General features: G+C 39.1%; 1 protein-coding gene across 11 annotated transcripts in view; it reads right to left on the reverse strand.

Moving 5' to 3' along the window:
• Window positions 1-27,138, reverse strand: part of KIF1B (kinesin family member 1B) — a 155,200-nt gene that overhangs the window by 109,636 nt on the left and 18,426 nt on the right. For all 11 annotated transcript variants that reach the window (XR_011247515.1, XR_011247513.1, XM_069544760.1 and 8 more), the window contains exons 3-7: window positions 8,290-8,366; window positions 7,251-7,430; window positions 4,965-5,030; window positions 3,699-3,877; window positions 3,006-3,117 (exon numbers count right to left, since the gene is read on the reverse strand). Coding sequence is in view for 9 of the 11 variants with exons in the window: in XM_069544760.1 (XP_069400861.1) it covers window positions 3,006-3,117; window positions 3,699-3,877; window positions 4,965-5,030; window positions 7,251-7,430; window positions 8,290-8,366 (614 nt within the window). In the remaining 2 variants the exon portion in view is untranslated. The remainder of the gene's footprint in view (window positions 1-3,005; window positions 3,118-3,698; window positions 3,878-4,964; window positions 5,031-7,250; window positions 7,431-8,289; window positions 8,367-27,138) is intronic.

The following is a 27,138-nucleotide window of genomic DNA, read 5'->3' on the forward strand; positions in this document are numbered from 1 at the left end:
GGCACAGGAAGACAAATATATGGCAGTCAATTTAAACAGCATGCAAAAAAAGTTCACAGCAATTATCTTGGTTTAAAAGAATTTCAGAATAAACACATCTTAAAATGCTATGTCATAAAAATACATAAAACTCATTAACCCATTAAGTGACATATTAAAAACAAAGCTTTAGCAACTAAAATTCTCATACTGTTGATGGGAATGCAAAATGATATGATTGCTTTTGAAAGCAGTTTGGCAGAGTCTTAAGAATCTGCACAAAAACTGACCGTAAGACTCAACTATCCTACTAGTTATTTACCAAGAAAAACAAAAAACAAGCACACACACAAAGACTTTTATGTACACAAATGTTTATGGCATCTTCATTTGTAATGATAAAAAAACTGGAAACAATTTAGTGCCCATCAACAGATGAATTAATGAGCAAACTGTGAGATATTTACACAACGGAATACTAATCAGTCATGGAAATGAGTGAACTACTGATACATACAACAACACGGATGAATCTCAAAACCATTATGCTAAGTTGAAAGAAGCCAGGCTGAAAATAATACATACCATATGATTCTATTTATATAAAACTCTGGAAAGTATAAACTAATCTATAGTGACAAAAAGCCAATCAGAGATGGCCTGAGGATGAGAGTGGAAGAGATTACAAAGGAGCATGAGGCAACTCTTTAGGCTAACAGAAATTCTCATGATCTGAACTGTGGTACCAGTTTCACAGGTGTACAGTAGCCCCCTCCTTATATCTCATTTCACTTCCCATGGTTTCAGTTATCCACGGTCAACTATGTGAAAGTCGCTCAGTCGTGTCCGACTCTTTGCTACCCCATGGATTATATAGTCCATGGAATTCTCCAGATCAGAACACTGGAATGGGTAGCCTTTCCCTTCTTCAGGGGATCTTCCCAACCCAGGGATTGAACCCAGGTCCTCCTTACTGCAGGCAGATTCTTTACCAGATGAGCCACAAGGGAAGCCCAAGAATACTGGAGTAGGTAGCCTATCCCTTCTCTAGTGGATCTTTGGTGAGTATTAAATGGAAAATTCCAAAAACAAACAATTCATAGGTTTTAAGTTGTGTGTCATTTTAAGTAGCATGAAGAAATCTCACTCCATCCCCCAGGATGCAACCACCCCTTTATCCAGCGTATCCCACTAATCAGTACCTTAGTAGCCATCTCAGTTACCAGATTAGCTCTTGGGGTATCACAGTTCTGGTGTGCAAGTGACCCTTATTTTAATAATGGTCCCAAAACACAAAAGCAGTAATACTGATAATTCAGGTATGCCAAAAAGAAACCTTTGACATATAAATACAGAGCTTCTCTTAAGTGTATGCTGAGGTTGCTACTATCTACAGTAGCAATAAATCTTCTAATCATGAAATTGTAAAAAGGGAAAAAGAAATTCCTGTTAATTTTCACTGCTGAACTTCAGGCTGCAAAAGTTATGCCCACACTGTGTGATAACTGCTTTGTTAAGAAGGAAAAGGCACTAAGCTTGTACAAAAAGATATTTTAAGGGTGAGAAAGACAACATTTACATATCAATATACAGTATACTGTTATAATTGTCCTATTTTTATTATTGCTATTGTTACTCTCTTAATGTCCCTAATTTACAAATTAAACTTTACAACAAGTATACATGTATGAGAAAAAAACAACATATATAAGGGTTTTGATACTATCTGCAGTTGCTGGCATCCACTGAGGGTCATGGAAAGTATCCCTTGCAGATGGGGGGAGGGAGGCTTACTATATATATATTTGATCCAGTTTTATACTCCAAATGTGTGTGGTTTATTGTACTTCAATAATACCTTAATAAAGTTGTTTTTTTAAAAATGCTTCAGGAAAGTATCCAAAATGGATTGTCAAGGAAGCTATGATTATGGGGTTAATATCATTACTGTTGTAGAGCTGACATCATGGAAGAAAAGAAAAAAATGCTTTCACACAGGATGTTCCTTGGTGCCATTCAGAAAAACACTACTAAATTACATTAATACAGAACCTCTGGCTAAGCAGTGTCAAGCTATTTGATTACTTATATGAAGAGTATATTTTTAAAAAATAATCTTCAGCTAAAAACAAACAAGTCATCAAGTAAAAGGTGATTTTAGTTTTTAATGATATTGACTTCACAAAGTTCTCAGGCAAGATCTTTCATAAGAGCCAGTATAATAACTAACTTCAGATTTAAAAATCCAGCTGCATGCTACTTAGGAAAGTAGGCAGACTAGAAGTCAACATAAGTATATTATTAATAGTAATGCCAATAAAATTAACATTTATTAAATGGCTCTGCTGTGCCAGGCATTAGATATATGCACTTAACCTACATTAATACTTACTCCTCCTTACCAGTTCTATGAAGTTAGAGAAACTGAGGCGCAAAGAGTTTAAATGACTTGCCCAACATAACACTGCTGAAAAATGGAAGAACCAAGATCCAAAGCAAGCAATTTAATTCCAATTTACTATATTTAGCCAACCACTATAGAAAATGAGAAATTAACAAGCACAGGCATTTGAAGAACATCAAAAATGTGGTATAGTTATTTTTATCCCCAAAAATTAGACACATCTTGTTTGTTTAAACAGTTTAATTCCACAGTAATATTATCAGAGCTCAAAAAAGTAAAATACATATGCCAAAGATGTTAGTAAGGTAATTGAGAGGTTCTAATCAAGAAACAAAGGAAGGATTTTCTTCCCTACAGAACTGCTTAACCCTCTTGCATGGAGTAGTTTTTGAGACTCAAGTATCTTGGTTTGTTTCTTATTTTCTACCTTGCAATTTCACTTAAAAACCCACACTTGGAACTGGTATAGAGTGGAATATAAATGACAAGCATAAAGTATAAGATACCCTCCACTAAGTAAAAGGGCACTTTCCTCCCTTCCACAAAATCCAAAGGTAGCAGGAAGGGGTTACGAAAACCTCCATTCCACACAACTCAAGCCCAGACACTGATGTTCTCCTACCTTCTCAGTGGAAAGGTTGGTCTCAGTATCATGTTTCTTCTGGGTGAAGACAATGGTAAACACAGCGTGGGAACGGCTACTTGTTTCATTCATGTTGGTAGCTGCCACTGTCCTAAAAAATATAAAGGTGATTACATGATAATGGAATCCTTAGATGAATGTTAAAATGACAGCAGCCTCCAAATTATAAGCATAACAATCACAAGCAATAGTTTTAAACTTCTTCATATTACAAGACTGCCTGCCACTTCCACAAAACTGCTCTGAATACATTTTGTGATCCTATCAAGCTACCTTCAACTTCAAAGGTACCCCATCAGAATCATTTTTCATACTGCAGCTCTACCTTTAGAAAGCACCAAGGTATCTGATCTTTATTGTTCATTAAGTGCTCAATTATTCCAGAAACCAATTACTCCCATAGGCATGTGATGACCAACATTTTACCATGACTTGATCAAAACCTAACAACAGAACTTAACCAAAGTTCTAATGTGGTTCAGTAGTGTGCTTGCTGGATAAGAACACCTAATATGCTGAGACCACTGCTTTCCCAGCACAGCCAAAGGATCAGAGCACTCCACGGTAAAAGCAACTTCCACAGCTATAAATGTGGTTTCAAACCCTTAACCAGGAACCAAGGGACTCAAAATGTACCAAAAACCTCGATCATGAGTCTGTTTCCTCCCATACCTGGCTTTGTTCCCAGCGTCCATGAGGTCAGCAATGTCTGTGTAGGAAGTGACTGCCAACTTTGACAGGTCCTCCACGTAAGGGCCAAGAAGGGGATGTTCACGCACACGCAGATGACCCTTGTTTTTGGGGTTCAGCAAGTCTCGTACTCTTTCACAGTAAATTTCCATGTAGCTCACCTAGGAATATGTTCATTTTTGCATCTTTTATTAAAAGCTCTACAATTCGTGATCAGTAGCCTTTACAATGTGAAATGCCATAGTTCCAGTTCCTTTTATTCTCTCACCAGTAGCACAGTTATAACTGAGTACTGGTGGTAAAGGATCTTCCCAACTCAGGGATCAAACCTATGTCTCTTGCATCTCCTGCCCTGGCAGGCAGATTCTTTACTACTAGTACCACTTGCAAAGCCCTTTTAGTAATCAGTTATTAGGGCTTCCCGGGAGGCTCAGTGGTAAAGAATCCGCCTGCCAATGCAGGAGACGCAGGTTTGATCCCTGGGTCGGGAAGATCCCCTGGAGAAGGCAATGGCAACCCACTTCAATATTCTTGCCTGGGAGATCCCAGGAACAGAGGAGACTAGTGGGCTACATATAGTTCATGGGGTCACAGAAGAGTCAGACACAACTTAGTGACTAAACAATAACAAATCAGTTATTCACAGGGCTTTTTTTCTAATGTATGATGTCAATAACTGAGGATTACAATTACTTCAAAAGCTTGAAAATAAGATTTCTAGTAGTGTTAAAACTTAGTCAAAAAGATACCCTGGAAAGAAAATTTCCAGCCAAAAGAAATGTAAGTGACAAAGCACTGAGATAGAAATGTTTCTGGTGTGTTCCAGAAACAGCTGAAACAGAGTGAACAAGGGAGAGAAACAGGAGAGGGGGTAGGGATCCCACCAATGTAAAGAAAAACAAAATATCAACCAGGGATCCACCCTATGCTCTAAAAAGGCCTGTGAACTCTGTATAATATGAAAGAAAATGGCATCCTCTTCTACTACCTATAAGTTCGAAAATTTCAATCATATTGTCATGTTCCCTACCCTTTGAATTTAAACTATACCATAAGCCACAGATTTTTGAACAAAGATTTAATTGCAACATTCTTCATATTAACCATAACTTTAGAAATAGCCTTAAAGTACAGAAGTGGGGAAATAGTTAAGTGATCTATAGCTCTGTCATAATTTGGAACTATTTAAAAGTAGCATTTGAGGGAATGGAGCACTGAGGACTGTTTTTAATCCACAGCTATACACACCTCTACAGAGTAAGACATTTCTTCGTTACAGTTGTCATTGATTTTCTCAAACAGCTCTTCACATAACTGTAGGAGCAGAACGAAAGGCGGAAGTCAGAACTTACCCATGAGTGCTAAAGGAATTAGCAAGATTTTTTTTCTCTTTTTCAAAATGTTAATGGCATCAACATCAAGGGTAAATGCTTTGAATGAAATAAAAGGAAAGTCTGGAATATTCAGCTAATCTCTATTTTGGAATATTCCTCTCAGCTAATCTCTATTTCCCCTCAACAATATCACCTCAACATTCCCTTAGAAAGAAAGCCACATTTAGGTGAAGAGAATTGTCTCTTCTATCGTTATGTCATTGATTTCGCTTCATGGGAATTCAACTCTTCATATCATACTAGAATTAACTGTGACTCTACCGTGAGCATTATAACTGTAGAAGTAAAACTACTATTAAACTAATTTCCACACTTATTTATCATGATATATAAATTTTATTATATGTTATCAGTTACTATATATATTGTAAATTTATACATACACACATACATGTATAGGGAAAACACACAGTATTTGAAGGAAATAAATGAAGGTATTTTCAAGAAGAGTTTTGACTCTATAATTTCTCCCCTTTACCTCTGCCTTAAGATTCCAACCCCTGTTATGAGAGGCCAGTCCATTACACAGTCACATTTCTGGTGGAATACATTAATTTTTCTAGATCAGGAAAATTGTAAAATTTTAATCTCCCTATCCTTTAATTTACTTAAAATATGTGATGCTTTAAATAAGAATAATTAATAAAAATCCACCGAATTTTCATGTGCCAAATGCTTCGTATTAAAGCAGTCAACATACCTTTGAAAAATGAGCTATATGTTCATGATTCTCTAGAAGTTCAAACAGAACTTAAAATGTAAGTGTCAGTTTCTAGAACTTAATCTTTTTAAAAATTCATGCTTTGGCATTAAAATATTCCAAAATTTTATCAGGAAAAGAGATGCATATGTAACCATGCAAGAATTACATTAACAAACAAACAAAAGAGAAGGAGAAACTAAGTGTGGTAATGGGATAAAATAAATGACTCATATTACTTGCTATAATCTACAAATGATTATTTTACTGCTGAAAAAGTTACTACATAGAAGTAAAAGCAAAGACTCCAGCACTACCCTGCCTCCTCGTGGATCCTAGATCTGCCACGCACATGCGCAGGTGACACGCTCTCTCCATGCCTCAGTTCTCTCATCTGTAAATGAGGGAAACAAGGGCACTGGCCTCTCAGGGTCACAGGAAGAGGATTAGATGAGCTAAGAATCGTAAAGAACCGAGACCTGTGCCTGGCACATGATGAGTGCTCATAATGTTTTCTCTAACTAGTATTGTAATTATTACCATTACTATACATAAAGGACAGTTCCCAAACATATGCCTTAATTCAGACATATACTTTTTACAGAAAAAAGTATGCTAGTATCTTCAATTTTTTCTGAAAATAGCCTAATCTTTTTTTAATAATTTCAATTATATAGCTGAATTCAAAAGTATAAATCTTATTAATCCTTTCAAAAAAAGTAGCTATTTCTCCTTATGTATTTTATTTTCAGAATACAGCAATGGCCATGCTAGGCCTACAGTAAAAAGACATATTAAAATTAATTCAAAATATCACTAATAAAAGCAAACCATGTTCCTGTTATTAGCAAAAGAAGTATACCTATTAGCAAAAGAATATACCTATTAGCAAAGTATACCTATCAGCAAAAGAATATACCTATGTAACAACTTTTTTAGTTCCCAAACAAAATACAAAATCAAGACTAACTGCTCTTAAAAAAAAATCTCAGACTGTTCAAAGTTTAAGTGATAGAATTAATTTAATAACATAAAAGAGAAGGCAATCAAAAAACAAAAATAATCATATTCCTAAAAAGTGATCTGGGTGCTAATAATGTTAAGAAACATGAACTGGGGAAAAATATCAGGCCAACAACACTCACTAAGTGTTCCTAGGATTCGGAACAGAACGTGGCACTTACCATCACGTTTAAAAGAAGCTGATAACACTGTTCAAAAGATAAAGTAACATGATACTGGATATAAAGAGAGACTCTGAATACATATCAGTCTTTTCCATCAGGCTGTGAGCTCCTCTGAAGGAAAGGGGCAGGTGATTTACCTTTGTGCCCAGCATACGATAGTCCCTGAGTAAATTTTTGCTAAATAAAAACTGTTAAAGTAATTAAGGACTAAGAGTAATAATGAACAGAAGTTTTTTGTTGCTGTGTTTTTCACCTGCGGAATGATGCCAGCCTGGCTTTCTTCTTGTTTACCCATCATTGTATACGACTTTCCAGCACCAGTCTGCCCATAGGCAAAAATACAGACATTATATCCCTCAAAGGCATGTAAGAGCATTTCCTTTCCAATATCATTGTATACACGGTTTTGAGATGCAAAACAGGGATCTTCAGGCTGTAAAGATTAAAAGGAAAAATAAATGGCATTCATTCATACTTTTTCCTATGCTTATTAATTACTTCTATAATAAACAAGTGTTTCAAATCAGAATAGTGCCCCCTTATATATAGTTTATTTTTCTTATTAAACACACACACACAGGTACTATTAGACATTCAGGCCACCCATATATAAAAATATTTACATGAAATTATCTGACATGATTATATTTCATTTTCCATAACCCTGAAAGTATCACTCTTCCATTCATAGGGAGCTCCAAGAAAATTTTCTTAAATGGGAAATGTGACTAGAAAATCAAAGATCAAGTCCACATATAAAAAGACTTCTTTGGGGACTTCCCTGGAAGTCTAGTAGTTAAGACTGTGTTCCCAATGCAGCGGAACATGGCTTTGATCCCTGCTTGGGAAAGAGCCCACATGCCAAATGCAACAAGTTGCAACAAATGCATCCCACATGCAGCAACAACAAATTCTTTGAACTCGCTCCAGGTAGTGCCATTATTTCTCAATAAACACAGCTTTTGGAGAATGTTTTCCAGTCCCTTTCACTGACTCTTCCCTTGGCAATTAGGCTTTGCAGTAGTTTAAAACATCTACTCTAATGCAAAACAGGAAAACAACAACAACAACAACAAAAATGTGTAATAGAGATGCAGAAGCAAACTCTAGGAACAATCACTAGAAGCCAGCAAGATTTGGGGTCCTATAATAAGTAAGGGCACACTGCAAAAGGTCCTACTCTTCATTTGCCTAGATGTTGGTAATCTCTGCTTTCCCTGTAGACCTGCAGGTTCCTTCAAACCATTTAAAACCCACAATGTTCTACTACACTGCACCACGGGTACACTCACCGAGGTGTGAGACCAGTAGGAGTAGTCAAAGCTGAAAGACTTTGGAGCTTCCTTTGGGTTCTTTGGGTTAATAATACCTGCAGGAGGAAAATGTTTTGATTTTATAAGTCACTCAATTAAATGTTAGTTCAACATGATATTATGCAGTAAGCTCAAAACATATAATCAGTAAACTCATACAACTGAATCTCAGTAGAACAACTGAAAAACAAAATCAATCAAATTTTTGATAGGGTCTATATATAGAACGCAAAAAAAAAAAAATCAGACCAACAACATTTACAAGATGTCACGAGGATTTATAAGAGAGCTTGGTATATAATAGGTATTCAGTAAATATTCTGTGACTGAATCTAGGTAAGTTCGAAGAAAAAAAATCTGGAAATGGGCCATGGGACCATTTCAAGGTACTTCATTAAGGCTTGAAATATATCAACACATTAAAAATAAAATATAGAAAAATTACTGAATTAATCCAACCACTTCTTGAAACAAACTCTTTTTAAAGATCTTATTATCTATTTAAGAAAAGCATTTAGTAAGGAAGCATTCATTGGAAGGATAGTTTTATTTCTGAAATCACTGTTTACATCAAAAGTGATTTCTTGGGTAATTAATCCGGTCACATACTTCAGGGACTAGACTGAATACTGAGGCTTGGCCTTCCTTCTTCCTTCACATACACAAAGCTTTACTACCTCATATTTCACATGGAATAGAATCTTTGTAACATGTGGCCATGAAGTCGCCTCAAAGACCAGGCATCTCAACCAATCCACTTCTCTAAGGCAGGGCCACATCCCAAGCTATCAGTGAGATCAGGATTAAAAAATAAATCTGTCCCCCGGGCAGCTGCTGCTTGGGACACAAATAGCAACAGTTGCTACGGTGCTTAGTTCTCTCTCACTGGATTCCACAGGGTATGGCCACACTTATGTTCCAACCTCAAATGCTGACAGAGGGTTAATAAGGCTCACAGCACATAATCATGTGACAAGGAGACATGGTTCTAGAAAGAACATCTCCCCCACACACAAATGGTAATCTAAGCAAAGAAGTATGTTTCTAAACAAAAGGCCCTACCTGCAAGATTTAAATAGCAGCCAATGTTCATGGAACACTTAATCTGGCTGTAAGTACTTTCTATGCACAAACCTATTTAATCCTCCCAATCACTTAATAAGGCAGATGTTTTATTATCTCCATTTTATAAAGAAACCATAAAGAAATGGCAACCCACTCCAATATTCCCGCCTGGAGAATCCCATGGACAGAGAAGCCTGGTGGGCTACAGTCCACGGGGTCACAAAGAGTCGGACACAACTGAGAGACTTCACAATTGACAAAAATCACAAAGAGGTTAAGGAAAACCCAAGGCCACAGGGCTAGCTAGCGGCAATTCAGGATGTGAATCTGGGAAGTCCAGCTCCTGAGCCCAGACACCCACCACTGAAATACTCTGCACAAGCAGTGATCACCAAGGGAAACACAGTAAGGCCCTTCTACGCATGTGGTTCTGCATGTGCATGGGCAGGCACACTTGTGGCCACCTCAGACCCAGACTGTATGGGCACTTCAGAACTTTCCTCATCCATATGAGGCAAGGAGCTACGAGAGTTACAGTTCCCGAAAGACCACACAGAAACTCCACCAAGAAAACGGAAATCAGCATCATCCTTGGTGAACCAGAGTCCAGGTTTCAGTGGCTCAGCAAAAAGGAAAATCACAAGATAAAGGAAATGACCTATGAAGTAGTCGTCACCATTCAAAACCATGGTGAACACCTGCTGTCATAAAACTTTAAGCCATATTTTATCCACTCTTAGGCTACTCACCAGCAACACTAATCTACCAAGAACAACTTAAGAAAGGGCAAGTCTGCCAATCCTGCCCCTTTGCTCTCCTTTCTGTAGTAAAGCAAAGAAAAACTACTTCAGCGAATAATTTCCTTGAATCACACAAAATCCTTTTCCTCTTCCTTAACAGACCCTTCTCCCTGATCTTTGAAACTTCTGAAACTAATAAATATTCCTAACTTCCAGCTTCAAAATAAAGCTGCTTTTTATTTTTATCTATTTTTTTTGCTTTCCAGCTATTATGTATTCCACTCAGCACACAGATGCATGAATTTATTTAACAAACCTTGGCGGGGGTGGGGGCACATTTGCTGTGTATTGCATTTGGTATACAAAGAAAGATAAAAAAGATACACCTTTTCTTTTTCAAATTTCTACTGAATGTTTATATTTTATTGAAGTAATACTGGTTTAAAACATTAGATTAAGTTCATATGTAGAACATTTTATTTCTACTTCTGAATACTCTACATCAAACTGCCTTTTAAATAACTGCCTTATTAACAAAAGTATCTTTACTTGAACATAAATAAATAAATTAAAACAGAATTTTAAAGAGCCATTTATGTTAACAGTTATGTCAAGCAAGATGAAATTTACCCACACTATTTAAAAATTTTTAATTGCTAAAAGAAACAAGACTCCTTAGAAAAACGCAAAATTCAATGTTCTTGTTACCTATTGGGGGGAGAGTGTGGGCAGACTCAGAAGGCATAAGTTATTTCTATATATTAGAATGGACAGCAGTTAAAGAGTTATTTTATACTATTCTTTATATTTACATATATATTACCTAAATATTATCTTGACTATATTAAATATTTACCAGCAAAAAATTTTAAGACTCCAGAACTCTGTAAAGAGAAAAAACTGTGATAAAGATAAAACATTAATGACAGCACTTGAGCTCATAGACAATGAATTCACATTTTGAAAGGACCTGCCAGAGGATTTTTCTTTCTGAACAGCTAAAATCTAACTCACTTCAAGTCGACTAAGAAACAGGATGTCTCCAACCATTAATAAAAGAGGGGAGAGAGGAGAAAGTACTGCTAAGTTACTTCAGTCGTGTCCGACTCTGTGCGACCCCATAGACGGCAGCCCACCAGACTCCCCCATCCCTGGGATTCTCCAGGCAAGAACACACTGGAGTGGGTTGCCGTTTCCTTCTCCAATGCATGAAAGTGAAAAGTGAAAGTGAAGTCGCTCAGCCATGTCTGACCCTCAGCAACCCCATGGACTGCAGCCTTCCAGGCTCCTCCATCCATGGGATTTTCCGGGCAAGAGTACTGGAGTGGGGTGCCATTGCCTTCTCCGAGGAGAGAGTACACGTGTTAAGGATATAGGACTTGTAGTCAGAGGACCAGCATCAGTAAGAACAAGAAATATTTTAGATTTTCTTATGTCCTTGGGTGTTGTTACACTTTCGTATCCTCTCTAAAACTGAGGTAATACTTAGTTCACAGGATTAAATGAGGAAAGCACTACACAAATCCTAATTTTCAAACCAGTATTTTATTTTGTTTTAAATTCCCTCAATGGGTATGATAACCCATATTCTATGAGAAAAGTTTACTGGTAAAATAAGCTAATACATAATATAAGAATTCAACTTCTTGGCAAGAGTCAATGAATCAATACTATATTGGAGTCCTTGAGACGTTACATCAAATCTCTGGTGCTCCTACCCCATTAAAAATCCCTTCGGTACATGGACCATGTCTTATGGATCCTCTGTGCTGCCCTACATCAAGCAGGCACTCAGATGAATGTCCTCCACGGGTCACATATAATTTTAATTTCATTAAATCCTGCACCATTTTCATGAAAAACAACAAAAAAGAAAACCCAAAACAGTATATACCTATATAGTATACATGTAAAATACCAGTAGTTAAAAAAAAAAAAAAACAATAAATTTTATCAACTTTCACCAAATAGAGAGAGAACTCTATCACTGAAAAGACTGGGCAATATTTAGAACAGTGATTCCAGTATCAAAGTCAAATGAGCCAAAACACAGTGTGCAGGGCTTTTAATTTGTCTCTCATTCTCGGGCTCCAAAAACACTACAAATGGTGACTGCAGCCATGAAATTAAAGGACACTTGCTCCTTGGAAGAAAGCTATGACAAACCTGGGCAGCATATTAAAAAGCAGAGACATTACTTTGCCGACAAAGATCCATCTAGTCAAAGCTATGGTTTTTCCAGTAGTCATGTATGGATGTGAGAGTGGGACCATAAAGAGAAAGCTGAGCACCGAAGAATTGATGCTTTGGAACTGTGGTGTTGGAGAAGACTCTTGAGAGTCCCTTGCACTGCAAGGATATCAAACTAGTCAATCTTAAAGGAAATCAGTCCTGAATATTCATTGTAAGGGCTGATGCTGAAACTCCAATGCTTTGGCCACCTGATGTGAAGAGCTGACTCATTGGAAAAGACCCTGATGCTGGGAAAGATTAAAGGCAGGAGGAGAAGGGGACGACAAAAGACGAGATGGTTGTATGGCATCACCAACTCGATGGACATGAGTTTGAACAAACTCCGGGAGTTGGTGATGGACAGGGAAGCCTGGTGTGCTGCAGTCCTTGGGGTTGCAAAAAGTCTGACAGGACTAAGCAACTGAACTGAACTAAAAGCACTCACATGTGAATGGAACTATAGCAATTAATGAATACGTTCAACATTTAAACCATATCTTCACCAATGCAAAAGGTATTACAAATATAGTATGCCTCCCAGGGGTCAAGTATCATCAGTGTACAGGCTTTCTCTAGGATAAATCAATACTTCTTCTTCAAGGAAAGGATTCCTGGTATATTTTGAGGACTGGAGTTATATATAATTCTATTTTATGAAGTGCTGCAATATACTTCATGGTGCTTTATTTCATATAAAATTATTTCACACAGCTTTTCAAGATTCCTTCTGCACCTGAGGCCTCCTCTTTTATCAAGATTTCTCTAGACACACTGTGTACTCCAGATCTGGACCCACCTCCACTAGCAATTGCCTGTAGACTATCATGGAATCACTTATGACTTTTTTCTCTCACCCTCCACATCTCATCTATGTTGTCAGTTCTATTTTGAAAATGTACTGAGAATCCCACAACTTGTCACCACCACCATTATCACCATCCTAGTGCAAGCCACTTTCTCTCCCACCTGGATGACTGCAACACCTCCTAACTGGACTCCCCACTTATCCTTTGGGCCTCTGAAAAGGCTCATCTCCAAGCTGCAGGTAATGAACCTCTCAGACGCAATCCAGACCAGCTCCAAGATGAGCCTCCAGGGAACCCTCCGATCACACACTGAACAAAACTCCACTCCTTCAGCAACCTCCTCTCCAAGGAGGCACCCTTCACTCCAGTCCCACTGGCCTTCTTACTAGACACACAATCTCATCTCAGGGTCTCCATACTTACTGCTCTGCAGGAGTGCTTTCTTCCTGGTATCTGACCAGCACACGCCCCCAATTATACACAGGTCTCCAACTGAACATCATTTTATCACAGGGCCCTTTTCTGATCATCCAATTTAAATCAGCATTCACTTCACTCTCCATCCTCTTACCCTGCCTGATTTTTCTTCATTGCTCTCACAAGTACCTGACCTATGAGTCACTGAGGTGAAAGTAAGTTCCATGAGACCAGAATTTCTGTTTCATACACTGCTCTATTCTCTAGTACCAGGAAAGTGCCTTACACATGGAAGATACTCAATATATACCAAAGAGCCAATGAATTTGTTAGTTTTACCTTTCCTCATAGGTTGTCACTTCTTTGTGGCTGGAAACCATAACTCCTCTTTCTATATCACTCACAGTGCTGACTTGGTAAGTAGGTGATGCTTATGTGTGAACTGGAAGGTAGCTCTCTGAACACCACTTGCTTCCTGAGTCTTCTCCCTGAGTAGCCAATGTGTTCAGCTTTTGGCAAGAATCATTAATCTCTGGGAAGGAGGTATCTAAATTTCAACCCAGATAACAGAAATACAGTTTCTAAGAAACAGCAGTAGTAGGTAAACCAGGAACAAGAGGAAAAATGACCACGTTTTAAATAGTATAGGCATAGGAAGAAGTACTGATGGAGGACAGCAGGAAGGGCAAGGATATGCTGGAGGCACAAGGGTGGAATGGGTATTGAAAAACCCTCTTCTTCCCCAGGTCTTCAGAATTGTTTCTTTGGTGGTTCAGTGATTTAAAAAAAAAAAAAAAAAAAACCCCGCTGCCAAGCAGGAGATTCAGGTTTGATCCCTGAGACAGGAAGATTCCCTGGAGAAGGAAATGGCAATTCACTCCAGTATTCTTGCCTGGAAATCCCATGAACAGAGAAGTGTGGCAGGCTACAGTCCATGGGGTTGCAAGAGACAGACACCACTTAGACACTAAAAACAACAACTTACAGTTTGTATTTCACAGGAAATTCAGAATTTCCTGGCAGACAGAGGTATCTTACCATTGAAATCTATTGCTGCAGAATTTTCTCCTGTGGTCTAGACATGATAAGCTTGCCTTGCCTGAGACTTCTTATGTAGGTATGAAACACATTCTTGACCTCACACACAAAGCACACACCCTAGAGGCACTGCCCTATCATAAACACTAGGAGATGTAAATAAATGCTAAGTTCTCTGCATTCAAGTAGTTCCACCTTCCCAAGTAGTTCCCCTGAAACATACATTCAATTAGAAGGGTGAGGCCTCAGCATCTGGCTCAATGCCCAGCACAGAGCAGAGACTCAACAGGAAGTGACTGAATCACTGTTGAGCATCACAGCTACAACCAGAATGGCGCATCATTCAAAGCCCTTCAACAAAAGTACTGTTCCAACAGCATCCATCCGGAAAAGCCCATGCTCCTGATTTTTCTGCCTGTCTTCCAGTGGTCCCTGCCCTGCGTATGCGTACCCAATGAGCTCCCAAGTCTGAAACAAAGCTAGTTTCTATACTATCATTACTCTTTCTCAAAGGAAGGGTTATTGCAGAAGATTCCAAGATCCTAATTGAACAAAGGAAAAGTTAAGCAGCCCTTTCTTCATTGGGCACATATACTGAGCACATTTATGTAATACAAACTATGTCCCAGGCACTGGGCTAGGGATGGGACGGCAAGCAAGAGAGTTCTTTCTGCCCTTCCAGAGCTCAGAATCAATGGAGGAGACAGACATACAATCCCACAAAATAAATACTTGCTTTCAAATTCTGGCAAGATCCATGCTACCCAAGCACTGGGTCCTGTAAGAACATATAAACAGGAATATATAAAAGGAAATATACAAAAACAGACACTTAGTAGTCAGTAGACTTTGACTTGCTCAAAGAGAAAGCCAGGCTGAAGGATAAGTAGAAGACAGTGCTGATAATGTTAGCTAACACTTCCCAGGAGGCAACAGGGGTAAAGAATCTGCCTGCCAATGCAGGAGACACAAGAGACGAGAGTTTGATCCCTGGGTCAGGAAGACCTCCTGGAGTAGGAAATGGCAATCTAGTATTCTTGTTTGGAAAATTCCATGGGCAGAGGAGTCTGGTGGGCTACAATCCATAGGACCACAAAGCGTTGGACACGACTGAGCATGAACACTTAGTATGTCCTGAGCACCGTGCTAACACATCACATGGACTCACTCATTTAACCCGCACAATAACCTTATGCAATCATCATCTCCACTTCACGCTCGGAGCACCTGAGCTGCCCAAGGCCAGAGCCTGAACTGGAATTTAGACCATCTGGCTCCAAGGCTCTGGCAAGGTGTATCCCAGGCCAGGGAAGTGCACTAAGAAGCCCTGGGGCAAAAAGAAGCATGTGAATCGCAGGTACTGGTTTAACAGGTGAAGTTCACGTGCAGTGAGCAGCAAAGAGTAGAAAAGCACTAAAATCTCAGGATCATGAGTAGACTCCAAGGAGTGGGTGAATCCCTGCCCAATGAGAAGCCACTAGAGTGACTTGGTTACAGTGATGGGGACGAGCTATAGCATGGAGAAAAGACTAGAAGAAAGCATGAATGGAAGTGCGGAGACCAATTACACAGAACACAACCACCACTATAGAACATTTGGGAACTTCTGCTTGCCATTTACATAAAAACTCCCATGAGAACTGCATCAGGCATCAGAAACCCATAAGTTCCCCTGTGTGGCATTTGTGGGGGCCAGGAGAAAGAAAGGTCTATATCAAAACCATTGTGTTTCTTGATCCAAAATGGAATTTTGTTTTACAATTTGACCCAATATTCAATAATCAAAACCTATAATGATCTAGAAAATATTTCTAGAAGATATTATTAAATATTTTAACAGTGAAGAAAATAGAATACTATAGAAGATTTGATCTAACCCCACTGTGAGTATCCAATATCATTCTAGGGTTCATCTATAACTCGGCACATAATAAACAGTAAGCACCAATTTTCTTATCTGTAAACTAGGTATAATAATAGAGCCTAACTTTATAGAATTGTTGGATACCAATCAATGTCAAGAGTTTTAGCTTAGGACCTAGCATAAAGTAAATATTCACAATATTCTTTCATTTAACAAATATTTGGGTGCCTACCATGCCCCACACAAGAAGGTATCCAGTGAAAAATCAGTTCCTGCCTTGAAGGAGCTTACATTCTAACCAGGAAATCAGACAGTTAACTAAGAGAGATAGTATAACCTGGTGAAGAAAATTAAAGAAGAGTTAGGAGATACAAAGTGGCAATGGAGGTGGGAGGAGTGATGACAATAGGCAGACTGCCATGTCTGAGAAGATGATGTTTGAGCAGGGATCTGCAGGACATTTAGGGCACTGCAGGACTACCAGTATAAGCAATAATGACCTGTGAAGTCAGAGAGCTAGCCAGATCGTACAGTCAAGGTGAGAATCTTTAGTTATATTCTAAAAGTGACAAGAAACCAAAAAAGGATTTAAAGCACAGGGGTGAAACAATGAGGTTTCAGTTCAGTTCAGTCACTCAGTCATATCCCACTCTTTGCAACCCCACAGAATGAAGCATGCCAGGCTTCCCTATCCATCACCAACTCCTGGAGTTTGCTCAAACTCATGTCCATTGAATACATGATGCCATCCAACCATCTCATCCTCTGTTGCCCCCTTCTCCTTCTGTCTTCAATCTTTCCCAGCATCAGGGTCTTTTCCAATGAGTCCATTCTTCACATCAGGTGGCCAAAGTATTGCAGCTTCAGCTTTAGCATCAGTCCTTCCAATGAATATTCAGAGCTGATTTCCTTGAGGACTGACTGGTTGGATCTCCCTGCAGTCCAAGGGACTCTCAAGAGTCTTCTCTAACACCATAGTTCAAAAGCATCAATTCTTTAGCACTCAGCTTTCTTCATGGTCCAACTCTCATATCCATACACGACTACTGGAAAAACCATAGCTTTGACTAGAGACTTTTGTTGGCAAAGTAAAGCCTCTGCTTTTTAATACACTGTCTAGGTTTGTCATAGTTTTTCTTCCAAAGAGCTAACATCTTTTAATTTTATGGCTGCAGTCACCATCTACAGAGATACTGGAGCCCAAGTAAGTAAAGTCTGTCACTGTTTCCATTGTTTTCTCATCTATTTGCCATGAAGTGATGGAACTGGATGCCATGCTTTTAGTTTTTTGAATGTTGAGTTTTAAGCCATGTCTAAAATAGGACTCTGGCTACTGCATAGGAACAAAAGCAGAAGGAGAAAGACAGGAAGCTACTGGAGTGTTCTTGGACAAGAGTGCAAATCATAAAAAGTAACCAGATTCAGAAGAGATGGTTAAAGCAGAGAAAACAGAATTGATTTACTGATGAATTACACGTGGCCTGTAAGAAAAAGAGAGAAGACTAGAGTGACTCCTATATTTCTGGTCTAAGAAACTAAAAGAATCGGAAGAATGAAGGAAGAGCCACTTTAGCTGGGTGAGGAGGGGAAATCGGTTCTGTTGAAAACATGCTGATTTTGAGATAACGTCTTAGACCTTTAAGTACAGTTAAGTTAGCAGTTGGGTAGACAAGTCTAGAGTTCTAAAAAGGGGTTCAGGCTGGAGAAATGAGTTTGAGAATTACTGTCACTTCAGAGACATTTAAAACCTTGAGCCTAGATGAAATCATCTAGGGAGTCTGTCTTCTCTGAAGACAGAAAAGATATCAAAGAAACGAAGTCCTGGTGTACTTTCAACACAGGAAATAAGGTAAGAGAAGAGAATGGCACATGAGGAAGGCAGGCAATCAGGAGAGCACAGGATCCTGAGAGACAAGAGATAAAGGAAGCCAGGCTATGTTAGCTACTGTCATTAGTGTTTATCATCATAACCATCTTCTGGACTCCCCAGAGGAAGAGTCTTTTTTGTTCAGGCGATCTACTCACGTCCCCATAACTCACTCTGCTCATCCTCACCTCTGGGCCTTGGCTCCCATCACCATCCACATCTCATCTGGCTTCAAGGCTGTTTTCTTAAGTCTCCCTTCATAAATCAGAAAGGCAGCCTTAGAACTGAAGGTCTGATTTGACTGTATGTTCCCCAAGTCCACAGGGTAGATAGCTTCACATTTATTTATCCTCCCCTGCAACTTTCATACCTTGCCCCTTTTGTCTTCAAACTTTTTTTTCTTCCTGCTGATATCCCTTACCTTAGGAGACCTAGAGAAGAGTGAACAGGGTAGCATCTTTCATGTAAAGGCCTGAAGACCCTTATCCAAGATAAATGGAAATGCCTTTAAAATGATTTCCATAAAATGTTCTATAGGTTTTAGTTTATTGATGAAACATAAGACCATCTTCTCTTTCTTGGAGTCCCTTCAAGTCAAAATTAGCTTTTAAAAGACTGCTAAGTCCCCCAAATTAACCCCCTTTTTTCCCTTGCCTTCTTTCCAACTTGGTTACTTCAGCATCAAGATGCAGAAATAATGTTTTAATTACTAAGTCCTAGAAAACAAGGCAGTCAAAACAAGAGTTGTACTCAAAAAGCCCTTTTATTCTCCAGAATAAATTTGTTTATCTAATATCTCAAAGTCTCTATGTAGCAATTACACTGTTGTTGGCAAACTATTAAAGATTTTGCCTGCAACTACAATTAACATATCATTGTGGCAACAGTGTAACTTTAAATTAACTTTTCTAAAACAGCATGTTTTGAGCTTGTTAAAAATCCCAGTGATACCTTCAGCACCAACTTCCATTTCCAAAAGCTTTCTATATCCAAATTTAAGAAATATGGCATTTTTCTTAAATTTATACCCAAAACCATAAAACTAAACCCCATAAACAGCTTCTTCCCAACTTAGAATAGTGTATTTTCAAAATATATTAAAATGGTATAAAGTATATTACCATAAAGTAGATTTGAGCAAAAGATCGACAATCATAAAATTTCCTAATCATTTAAAATAACAAAATTAGATTTTAAATCTTATAAAATAGGATAAATGTACTGTATGTGTTTACTACACAGCTGACCCTTGAACAACACAGGTTTGAAATGCATGGGTCCACTTATATGTGGATTGTTTTCAATAGTAAATACACAGTACTACACAATCTAGGGTTGGTTAAATCCATGGATGCAAACCACGGATACAAAGGGGTCAACTACAGATTACAGGCAGATTTTAAACAGCAGAGAGAGGGTCGCCACCCTAACCCCCTTGATATTCAAGGGTCAACTATGTACTCAATCTTAGAGTATTAAAAAGTAAGTCAGAAAGAGAAACAAAATACCATATGATAGCACTTATATGTGGAATCTAAAATATGACACAAATGGACGTAGTTACAAACCAGAAACAGACTCAGAGACATGGAAAACAAACTTATGTTTACCAAAGGGGAAAAGGTGGTAGAAGAGGGATAAATTAGTTCAGGAGTAGCAGATACAAACCACTATATATAAAAGTAGATGAACAACAAGGTCCTACAGAGCATTGGGAACTCTATTTAATGTCCTGTAAAAAATCATAATGGAAAAGAATATCAAAAAGAAAATAGATATAAGAAGATATATATTTATATATATATATATATATATATATATATCAGAATCACTTTGCTGTACACCAGAAACTAACACTGTAAATCAACTATGCTGCTAAGTCGTTCAGTTGTGTTGGACTCTGTGACCCCATGGACTGCAGCACTCCAGGATGCCCTGTCCTTTACTATTTCCCAGAGTTTGCTCAAACTCATATCCATTGAGTCAGTGATGCTATCCAACCGTCTCATCCTCTGTCGTCCCATTCTCCAGCCATCAGTCTTTCCCAGCATCAGGGTCTTTTCCAATGAGTTGGCTCTTCCCATCAGGTGGCCAAAGTATTGGAGTTTCAGCTTCAGCATCAGTACTTCCAATGAATATTCAGAGCAGATTTCCTTGCAATCCAAGGGACTCTCAGGAGTCTTCTCCAGCACCATAGTTCAAAAGCATCAATTCTTCAGCGTTCAGCCTTCTTTACAGTCCAACTCTCACATTCATACATGACTACTGGAAAAATCATAGCTTTGACTAGATGGACCTTTGTCAGCAAAGTGACGTCTCTGCTTTTTAATACACTGTCTAGGTTTGTCATAGCTTTTCTTCCAAAGAGCAAAAACCTTTTAATTTCATGGCAGCAGTCTCCATCTGCAGTGCATCTGCAGTGATTTGGAAACCCAAGAAAATAAAGTCTGTCACTGCTTCTATTGTTTTCCCATCTATTTACCATGAAGTGATGCGACCAGATGCCATGATCTTAGTTTTTTGAATGTTGAGTTTCAAGCCAGCTTTTTCACTCTCCTCTTTCACCTTCATCAAGAGGTTCTTTAGTTGCTCTTCACTCTCTGCCATTAGGGTGGTGTCATCTGCACTTGAGGTTATTGATATTTCTCCTGGCAATCTTGATTCCAGCTTGTGCTTCATCCAGCCCAGCATTTCTCATGATGTGTTCTCCATATAGGTTAAATAAGCAAGATGACAACCTACAGCCCTGACATACTTGGAACCAGTCTGTTGTTCCTTGTCCAGTTCTAACTGTTGCTTCTTGACCTGCATACATGTTTCTCAGGAGGCAGGTAAGGTGATCTGGTATTCCCACCTCTTTTAAGAATTTTCCAAAAAAAAAAAAAAAATTTTTTTTCCACAGTTTGCTGTGATCCACACAAAGGCTTTAGCGTAGTCAAGGAAGTAGAATTAGATGTTTTCCTGGAATTCCCTTGCCTTTTCTATGATTCAGCAGATGTTGGCAAATTAACTATACTTCAATTAAAAGAAAAAAAATGAGGGTTCTGGAGTCAGACAGCACCAGTTCATTTTCCATTTCTCTCAGTCCTAGATGTGAGACCTCAGGCAAGTTAACCAGAATTCATGCCCTCATCTGTGATATGGGGAAAATAAAAATATCTGCCATAGAACTGTTCTGATAATTAAATGAGTTAGTCTGTAAGGGCCTAACTGTGGCTGACACAGTTTAAATGTTTATTATTGTGTTAACTGGTAATCGTGGTGGTTTTTCCCCCACTAAAAGGCAATTTAAAAAGTAAAAGCTGCTTTTGTTTTCCCCTTCACCAATTTTATCTTCTCTATTTTATTCACAGCTACAAAAGGAACTCTGGAATCAGACCTGAACAATGTCACAGGGAAACAGTAACTGTAGTTAAATCATTTCCTCATGTGTACAGCTTCTGCTAATTCCAGCCCTACAGTTTTCTGTTCTGCCAAAACAAAAGAGGCTTCCCAAGCATTCTCTGTCTTTCCTGGCCCTGCCTCTCAATTATTCAGATCTCTCTCCTAAAGCCTCATAAAGGTAACCACATTGCTTTGATCACTTAACTCTCAGACTAAACACACTCTGGGTCCCTAGTTGTCTCCAAGCCTATGCTTGCTGAATAGCAAAAATCTCAATTCCCACAGATGCTCTCAAGGACCTAATTCATATTTCTTTTTCTTATCTTTCTTACCACCTATTGTACAATGCATTCATCTCTACACAGTACAGCCAAGAACACTTCTTACCCCACTAGAAACGTTTTCATAAAATAAGCACGTTGCTGATATATGACCAAAAATTAAATCTCCAAAAATCAACTTGGCCCATTAGATGACAGGCAGCAGCAGCCCCTTCCTTTCTCAGTCTCTCTAACCACTCTCCGGACTTCCTAGCTCTCACTGCAGTGCTTCACACTTCACTGGGCAGCTACCAAAAGCAGTAAGCACTCTGATGTTGGCACAGACTTTCAAAAATGAACTAAAACAAAAAAATGAACTCCAAAATATTTCTCGAGAATCACAAAGAAGGCATTGGAGAAAAAAAAAAGGGGCATGGTTGTTTTCCCCTTTGAAAAAGGCAACAAATGCATATAAAAAGGCCACCTGAAGGATAGTCTGGATTTAATCAAGACAACCTCAAAAGACTAGAACAGCAAAATGCAAAGCAGCAGGTTTCCTAAAAGATTTATTTCAGTCTTCCCTTTTTGCTGTTTCACAATCTAGATGTGACAACAACTTATTTAGATAACTAAAGAACTCTGAATTATACATTATAATAAAAAGCAATTCCAAATATATAATACCAATGGCCTCCTCCTTTAATGACAGGCTCAACTGTGTCTGCCTTTAAATGTATATTCCCATCGAATACAACAATTTAGGTACCAAAGGCAACCACAAAAAACAATCTGACGGGGCTTCCCTGGTGGCTCAGTGGTAAAGAATCGCCTGCCAATTCAGGAGATATGGGTTAGATCTCTGATCTGGGAATATCCCACATGCTGCAGAGCAACTAAGCCCACGCACCACAAATACTGAGCCTGTACACTAGAGTCTGGAAGCCACAACTACTGAGCCCTATGTGCTGCAGTAACTGAAGTTCGAGTGCCCTAGAGCCCGTGCTCGGCAACCAGAGAAGCCCGAGCACTGCAACTGGAGAGCAGCCCCAACGCCAAAACTAGAGCAAAGCCCAACAGCACTGAAGGTTCAGCATAGCGTAAAAAATAAACAAGCAAAAAATTTAAAATGTGATATCATGTTTAAAACTGTTTTGTTTTTGTTCAGTTGCTCAGTTGTGTCCGACTCTTTGCGACCCCATGCACTGCAGCACACCAGGCTTCCTTGTCCTTCACTAACGCCCAGAGTTTGCTCAAACCCACATTCATTGAGTCAATGATACTATCCAGCCATCTCATCCTCTGTTATCCCCGTCTCCTCCTGCCTTCAATCTTTCCCAGCAGCAGGGTCTTTTCCAATGAGTCAGCTCTTCATATCAGGTGGCCAAAGTACTGGAGCTTCAGCTTCAGCATCAGTCCTTCCAAGGAATATTCAGGGTTGATTTCCTGTAGGACTGACTGGTTTGATCTCCACACTGTCCAGGGAGACTCTCAAGAGTCTTCTCCAGCACTACAGTTCAAAAGCATCAATTCTTCAGCATTCAGCCTTCTTTCTGGTCCAACTGACACATTAGTACATGACTACTGGAAAAACCATAGCTTTGACTATATGGACCTTTGTCAGCAAATTGATGTCTCTGCTTTTTAATACAATGTCTAGGCTTGTCATAGCTTTTCTTCCAAGGAGCAAGTACCTTTTTTCCCCCATAATATATATACTTTATTGAAGAATAGTTGAATTACAATAAGCATCTTTTAATTTTGTGGATGCAGTCACCATCCACAGTGATTTTCATAGCCAAAGAAAATAAAATCTACCACTGTTTTCACTTTTTCTCCATCTATTTGGCATGAAGTGATAGCACTGGATGCCACGATCTTATTTTTTGGAATGCTGAGTTTCCAGCCAGCTTTTTCACTCTTCTCTTTCATCTTCATTAAGAGGCTCTTTAGCTCCTCTTCGATTTCTGCCATTAGGGTAGTATCATCTGCATATCTGAGGTTGTCGATATTTCTCCCAGCCATCTTGATTCCAGCTTGGGATTCATCCAGCCCAGCATTTTGCACAATGTATTCTGCCTAGAAATTAAATAAGCAGGGTGACAATATACAGTCTTGATGAATTCCTTTCTCAATTTTGAATCAGTTCATTGTTCCATGTCCAGTTCTAATTGTTGCTTCTTGACATACACACAGGTTTCGTGGGAGGCAGGTAAGGACGCCTGGTATTCCCATCTCTTTAAGAATATTCCACAGTTTGTTGTGATCCACACAGTCAAAAGCTTTGGTGTAGTCAATGAAGCAGAAGTAGATGTTTTTCTGGAATTCCCTTGCTTTTTCTGTGATCCAAGACATGTTAGCAATTTGATCTCTGGTTCTTCTGCCTTTTCTAAATCCAGCTTGTACATATGGAATTTCTCAGTTCACATACTGTTGAAGCCTAGCTTGAAGGATTTTGAGCATTACCTTGCTAGCATGTGAAATGAGCACAATTGTACAGCAGTTTTAACTTTGCTCTTCTTTGGGACTGGAATGAAAACTGACCTTTTTCAGTCCTGTGGCCACTGTTGAGTCTTCCAAATTTGCTGACATCATCTTTTAGAATTTGAAAAAGCTCAGCTGGAATTCCATCACTTCTACTAGCTTTGTTCATAGTAATGCTTCCTAAGGCCCACTTGACTTCACACTCCAAGATGTCTGGGTTTAGGTGAGTGACCACACCATGGTGGTTATCCAGGTCATTAAGACCTTTTTAATACAGTTCTTCTGTGTATTCTTGCCACCTCTTCTTAATACCTTCTGCTTCTATTAGGTCCTTATCGTTTCTGCCCTTTATAGTGCCTATCTCTGCATGAAATGTTCCCTTGGTATCTTCAATCTTCTTGAAGAGATCTCTAGTTTTTCCCATTCTATTGTTTTCCTCTATTTCTTTGCACTGTTCACTTAAGAGGGCTTCCTTGTCTCTCCTTGCTATTCTCTGGAACTCTGCACTCAATTGGCTATATCTTTCCTTTTCTCCTTTGCTTTTTGCTTCCCTTCTTTCCTCAGCAATTTGTAAGGCCACCTCAGACAATCATTTTGCCTTCTTGCATTTCTTTTTATTTGGGATGGTTTTGGTCACCACTTCCTGTACAATGCTATGAACCTTCATCCATAGTTCTTCAGGCACTCGATCAGATTTAATCCCTTGAATCTATTTGTCACTTCTATTGTATAATCATAAGAGATTTAATTTAGGTCATGCCTGAATGGTCCAGTGTTTTTCCTACTTCCTACAATTTAAGCCTAAATTTTGCAATAAGGAGTTCCTGATCTGAGCCACAATCAGATCCTGGTCTTGTTCTTACTGACTATAAGAGCTTCCCTGGTGGCTGAGACAGTAAAGAATCTGCCTGCAATGTAGGAGACCCAGGTTTGATCCGTGGGTGGGGAAGAACCCCTAGAGAAGGGAATGGCAACACAATCCAGTATTTTTGCCTGGGAAAGCCCATAAACTGAGGAACCTACCAGGCAACAGTCCATAGGCTTGCAAAGAGTCAGGCACAAGAGACTAAACAACAACAAAACATAAAAAGAACAAATCTGAATCAGTTCTACTGAGATGGATAAACCTAGAGCCTGTCATACACAGTGAAAAGAAAGAAAGAAAGTGAAAGTCGCTCAGTCATGTCTGACTCTTTGCCACCTGATACTGGAGTGGGTAGCCTTTCCCTTCTCCAAGGGATCTTCCCAACCTAGCGATCAAACCCTGGTCTCCCGCATTGCAGGTGGATTCTTTATCAGATGGGCCCCAAGGAAAGCCCCATACAGAGTGAAGTAAGTCAGAAAGATAAAAGCAAGTATTGTATATTAATGCATATATATGGAATCTAGAAACATGGCACTGATGAACCTATGTGCAGGGCAGGAATAGAGACACAGCCATAGAGAACAGACTTTCGGGCATGGGGGGATGGAGAGGGTGGGACAAACTGAGAGAGTAGGACTGAAACATATATATTTGTTGTTGCTGTTCAGTCACTAAGTTATGTTCGACTCCTTTCGACCCCATGAACTGCAGCATGCCAGGCTTCTCTGTCCATCACTCTCCCTGAGTTTGCTCAAACACATGTCCATTGAGTCAGTGTTGCTATCCAACCATCCCATCGTCTGTCATCCCCTTCTCCTCTTGCCCTCAATTTTTCCCAGCATCAGGTAAAATAGATAGCTAGTGGGAAGTTTCTGTATAACACAGTGAGCTCAACTCGGTGCTCTGTGACAACTTAGAGGGCGGTGTGGAGCGGGGAGGTAGAAGGGAGGTTCAAGAAGGAGGAGACATGCATACTACGGCTGATTCATGCTGATGTATGGCAGAAACCAACACAACATTGTAAAGCAATTGTTCTCCAATTAAAAAGAAAAAAAATGTGCTCACTAAGTTACAGAAAAATTAATCTCATCTAGTAAAGGGTGCAATCTAATGCCCTTCCTTAAGACCATAAACTTTATCCAGTATAAGAAAAACCTAAGAAACAGGAATACATTTCAAAAAGGTCAGCTTAGTAAGTTGCCATGTGAGAAATCATTGAATACCAAATAGAACTGTGAGAAGGCAACAGACAGTGCAGCACCTGGACCTTCCCTTTATCAACTCATTCCAAAAGTCATTCTAAAGGGCAAAACTGGTTTCAATCAACCCCAACTGAGTAAATATAATACCATGTCAGGGGCACCTTTATTTCTCCATCCCAAACACACACAATGAAAGGTCACTGCTATAGCTTCAAGTCTTTCTCTCTTTTTTTGCAGGTACAAAGTCTATTATTAGAGACACACTACAACAACTAGCAGGAGAGCACGCAGAGAAGTGGTTTATTCAGTTAGGAGTAAAGGCAGAGATGCACACCCAGAGAGAAAGGGTGTGGCTGTCCCCCTTGGTGAGGAGGAGCCTAGCGCCAAGTCTGGACCACAGGAAAAGTGTTTCATGTCAGAATTTTTTTTTAAGTTTAATGCCACTGGTACCCAAGCTGATCTCATTCCCTGGCCAGGAATCAAACCCGGGCCCCCTGTGCTGGCAGCACAAAGTCTTAACTGCTGGACTACCAGGCAAGTCCTATTTATTTTCGTGCAGTTCTATTAATTTATCCCAGAAAAAGCACACAGATTTTTAAAATCTTTT

This window comes from Ovis canadensis, chromosome 12 (assembly GCF_042477335.2).
Source record: "Ovis canadensis isolate MfBH-ARS-UI-01 breed Bighorn chromosome 12, ARS-UI_OviCan_v2, whole genome shotgun sequence".
Taxonomy (NCBI): domain Eukaryota; kingdom Metazoa; phylum Chordata; class Mammalia; order Artiodactyla; family Bovidae; genus Ovis; species Ovis canadensis.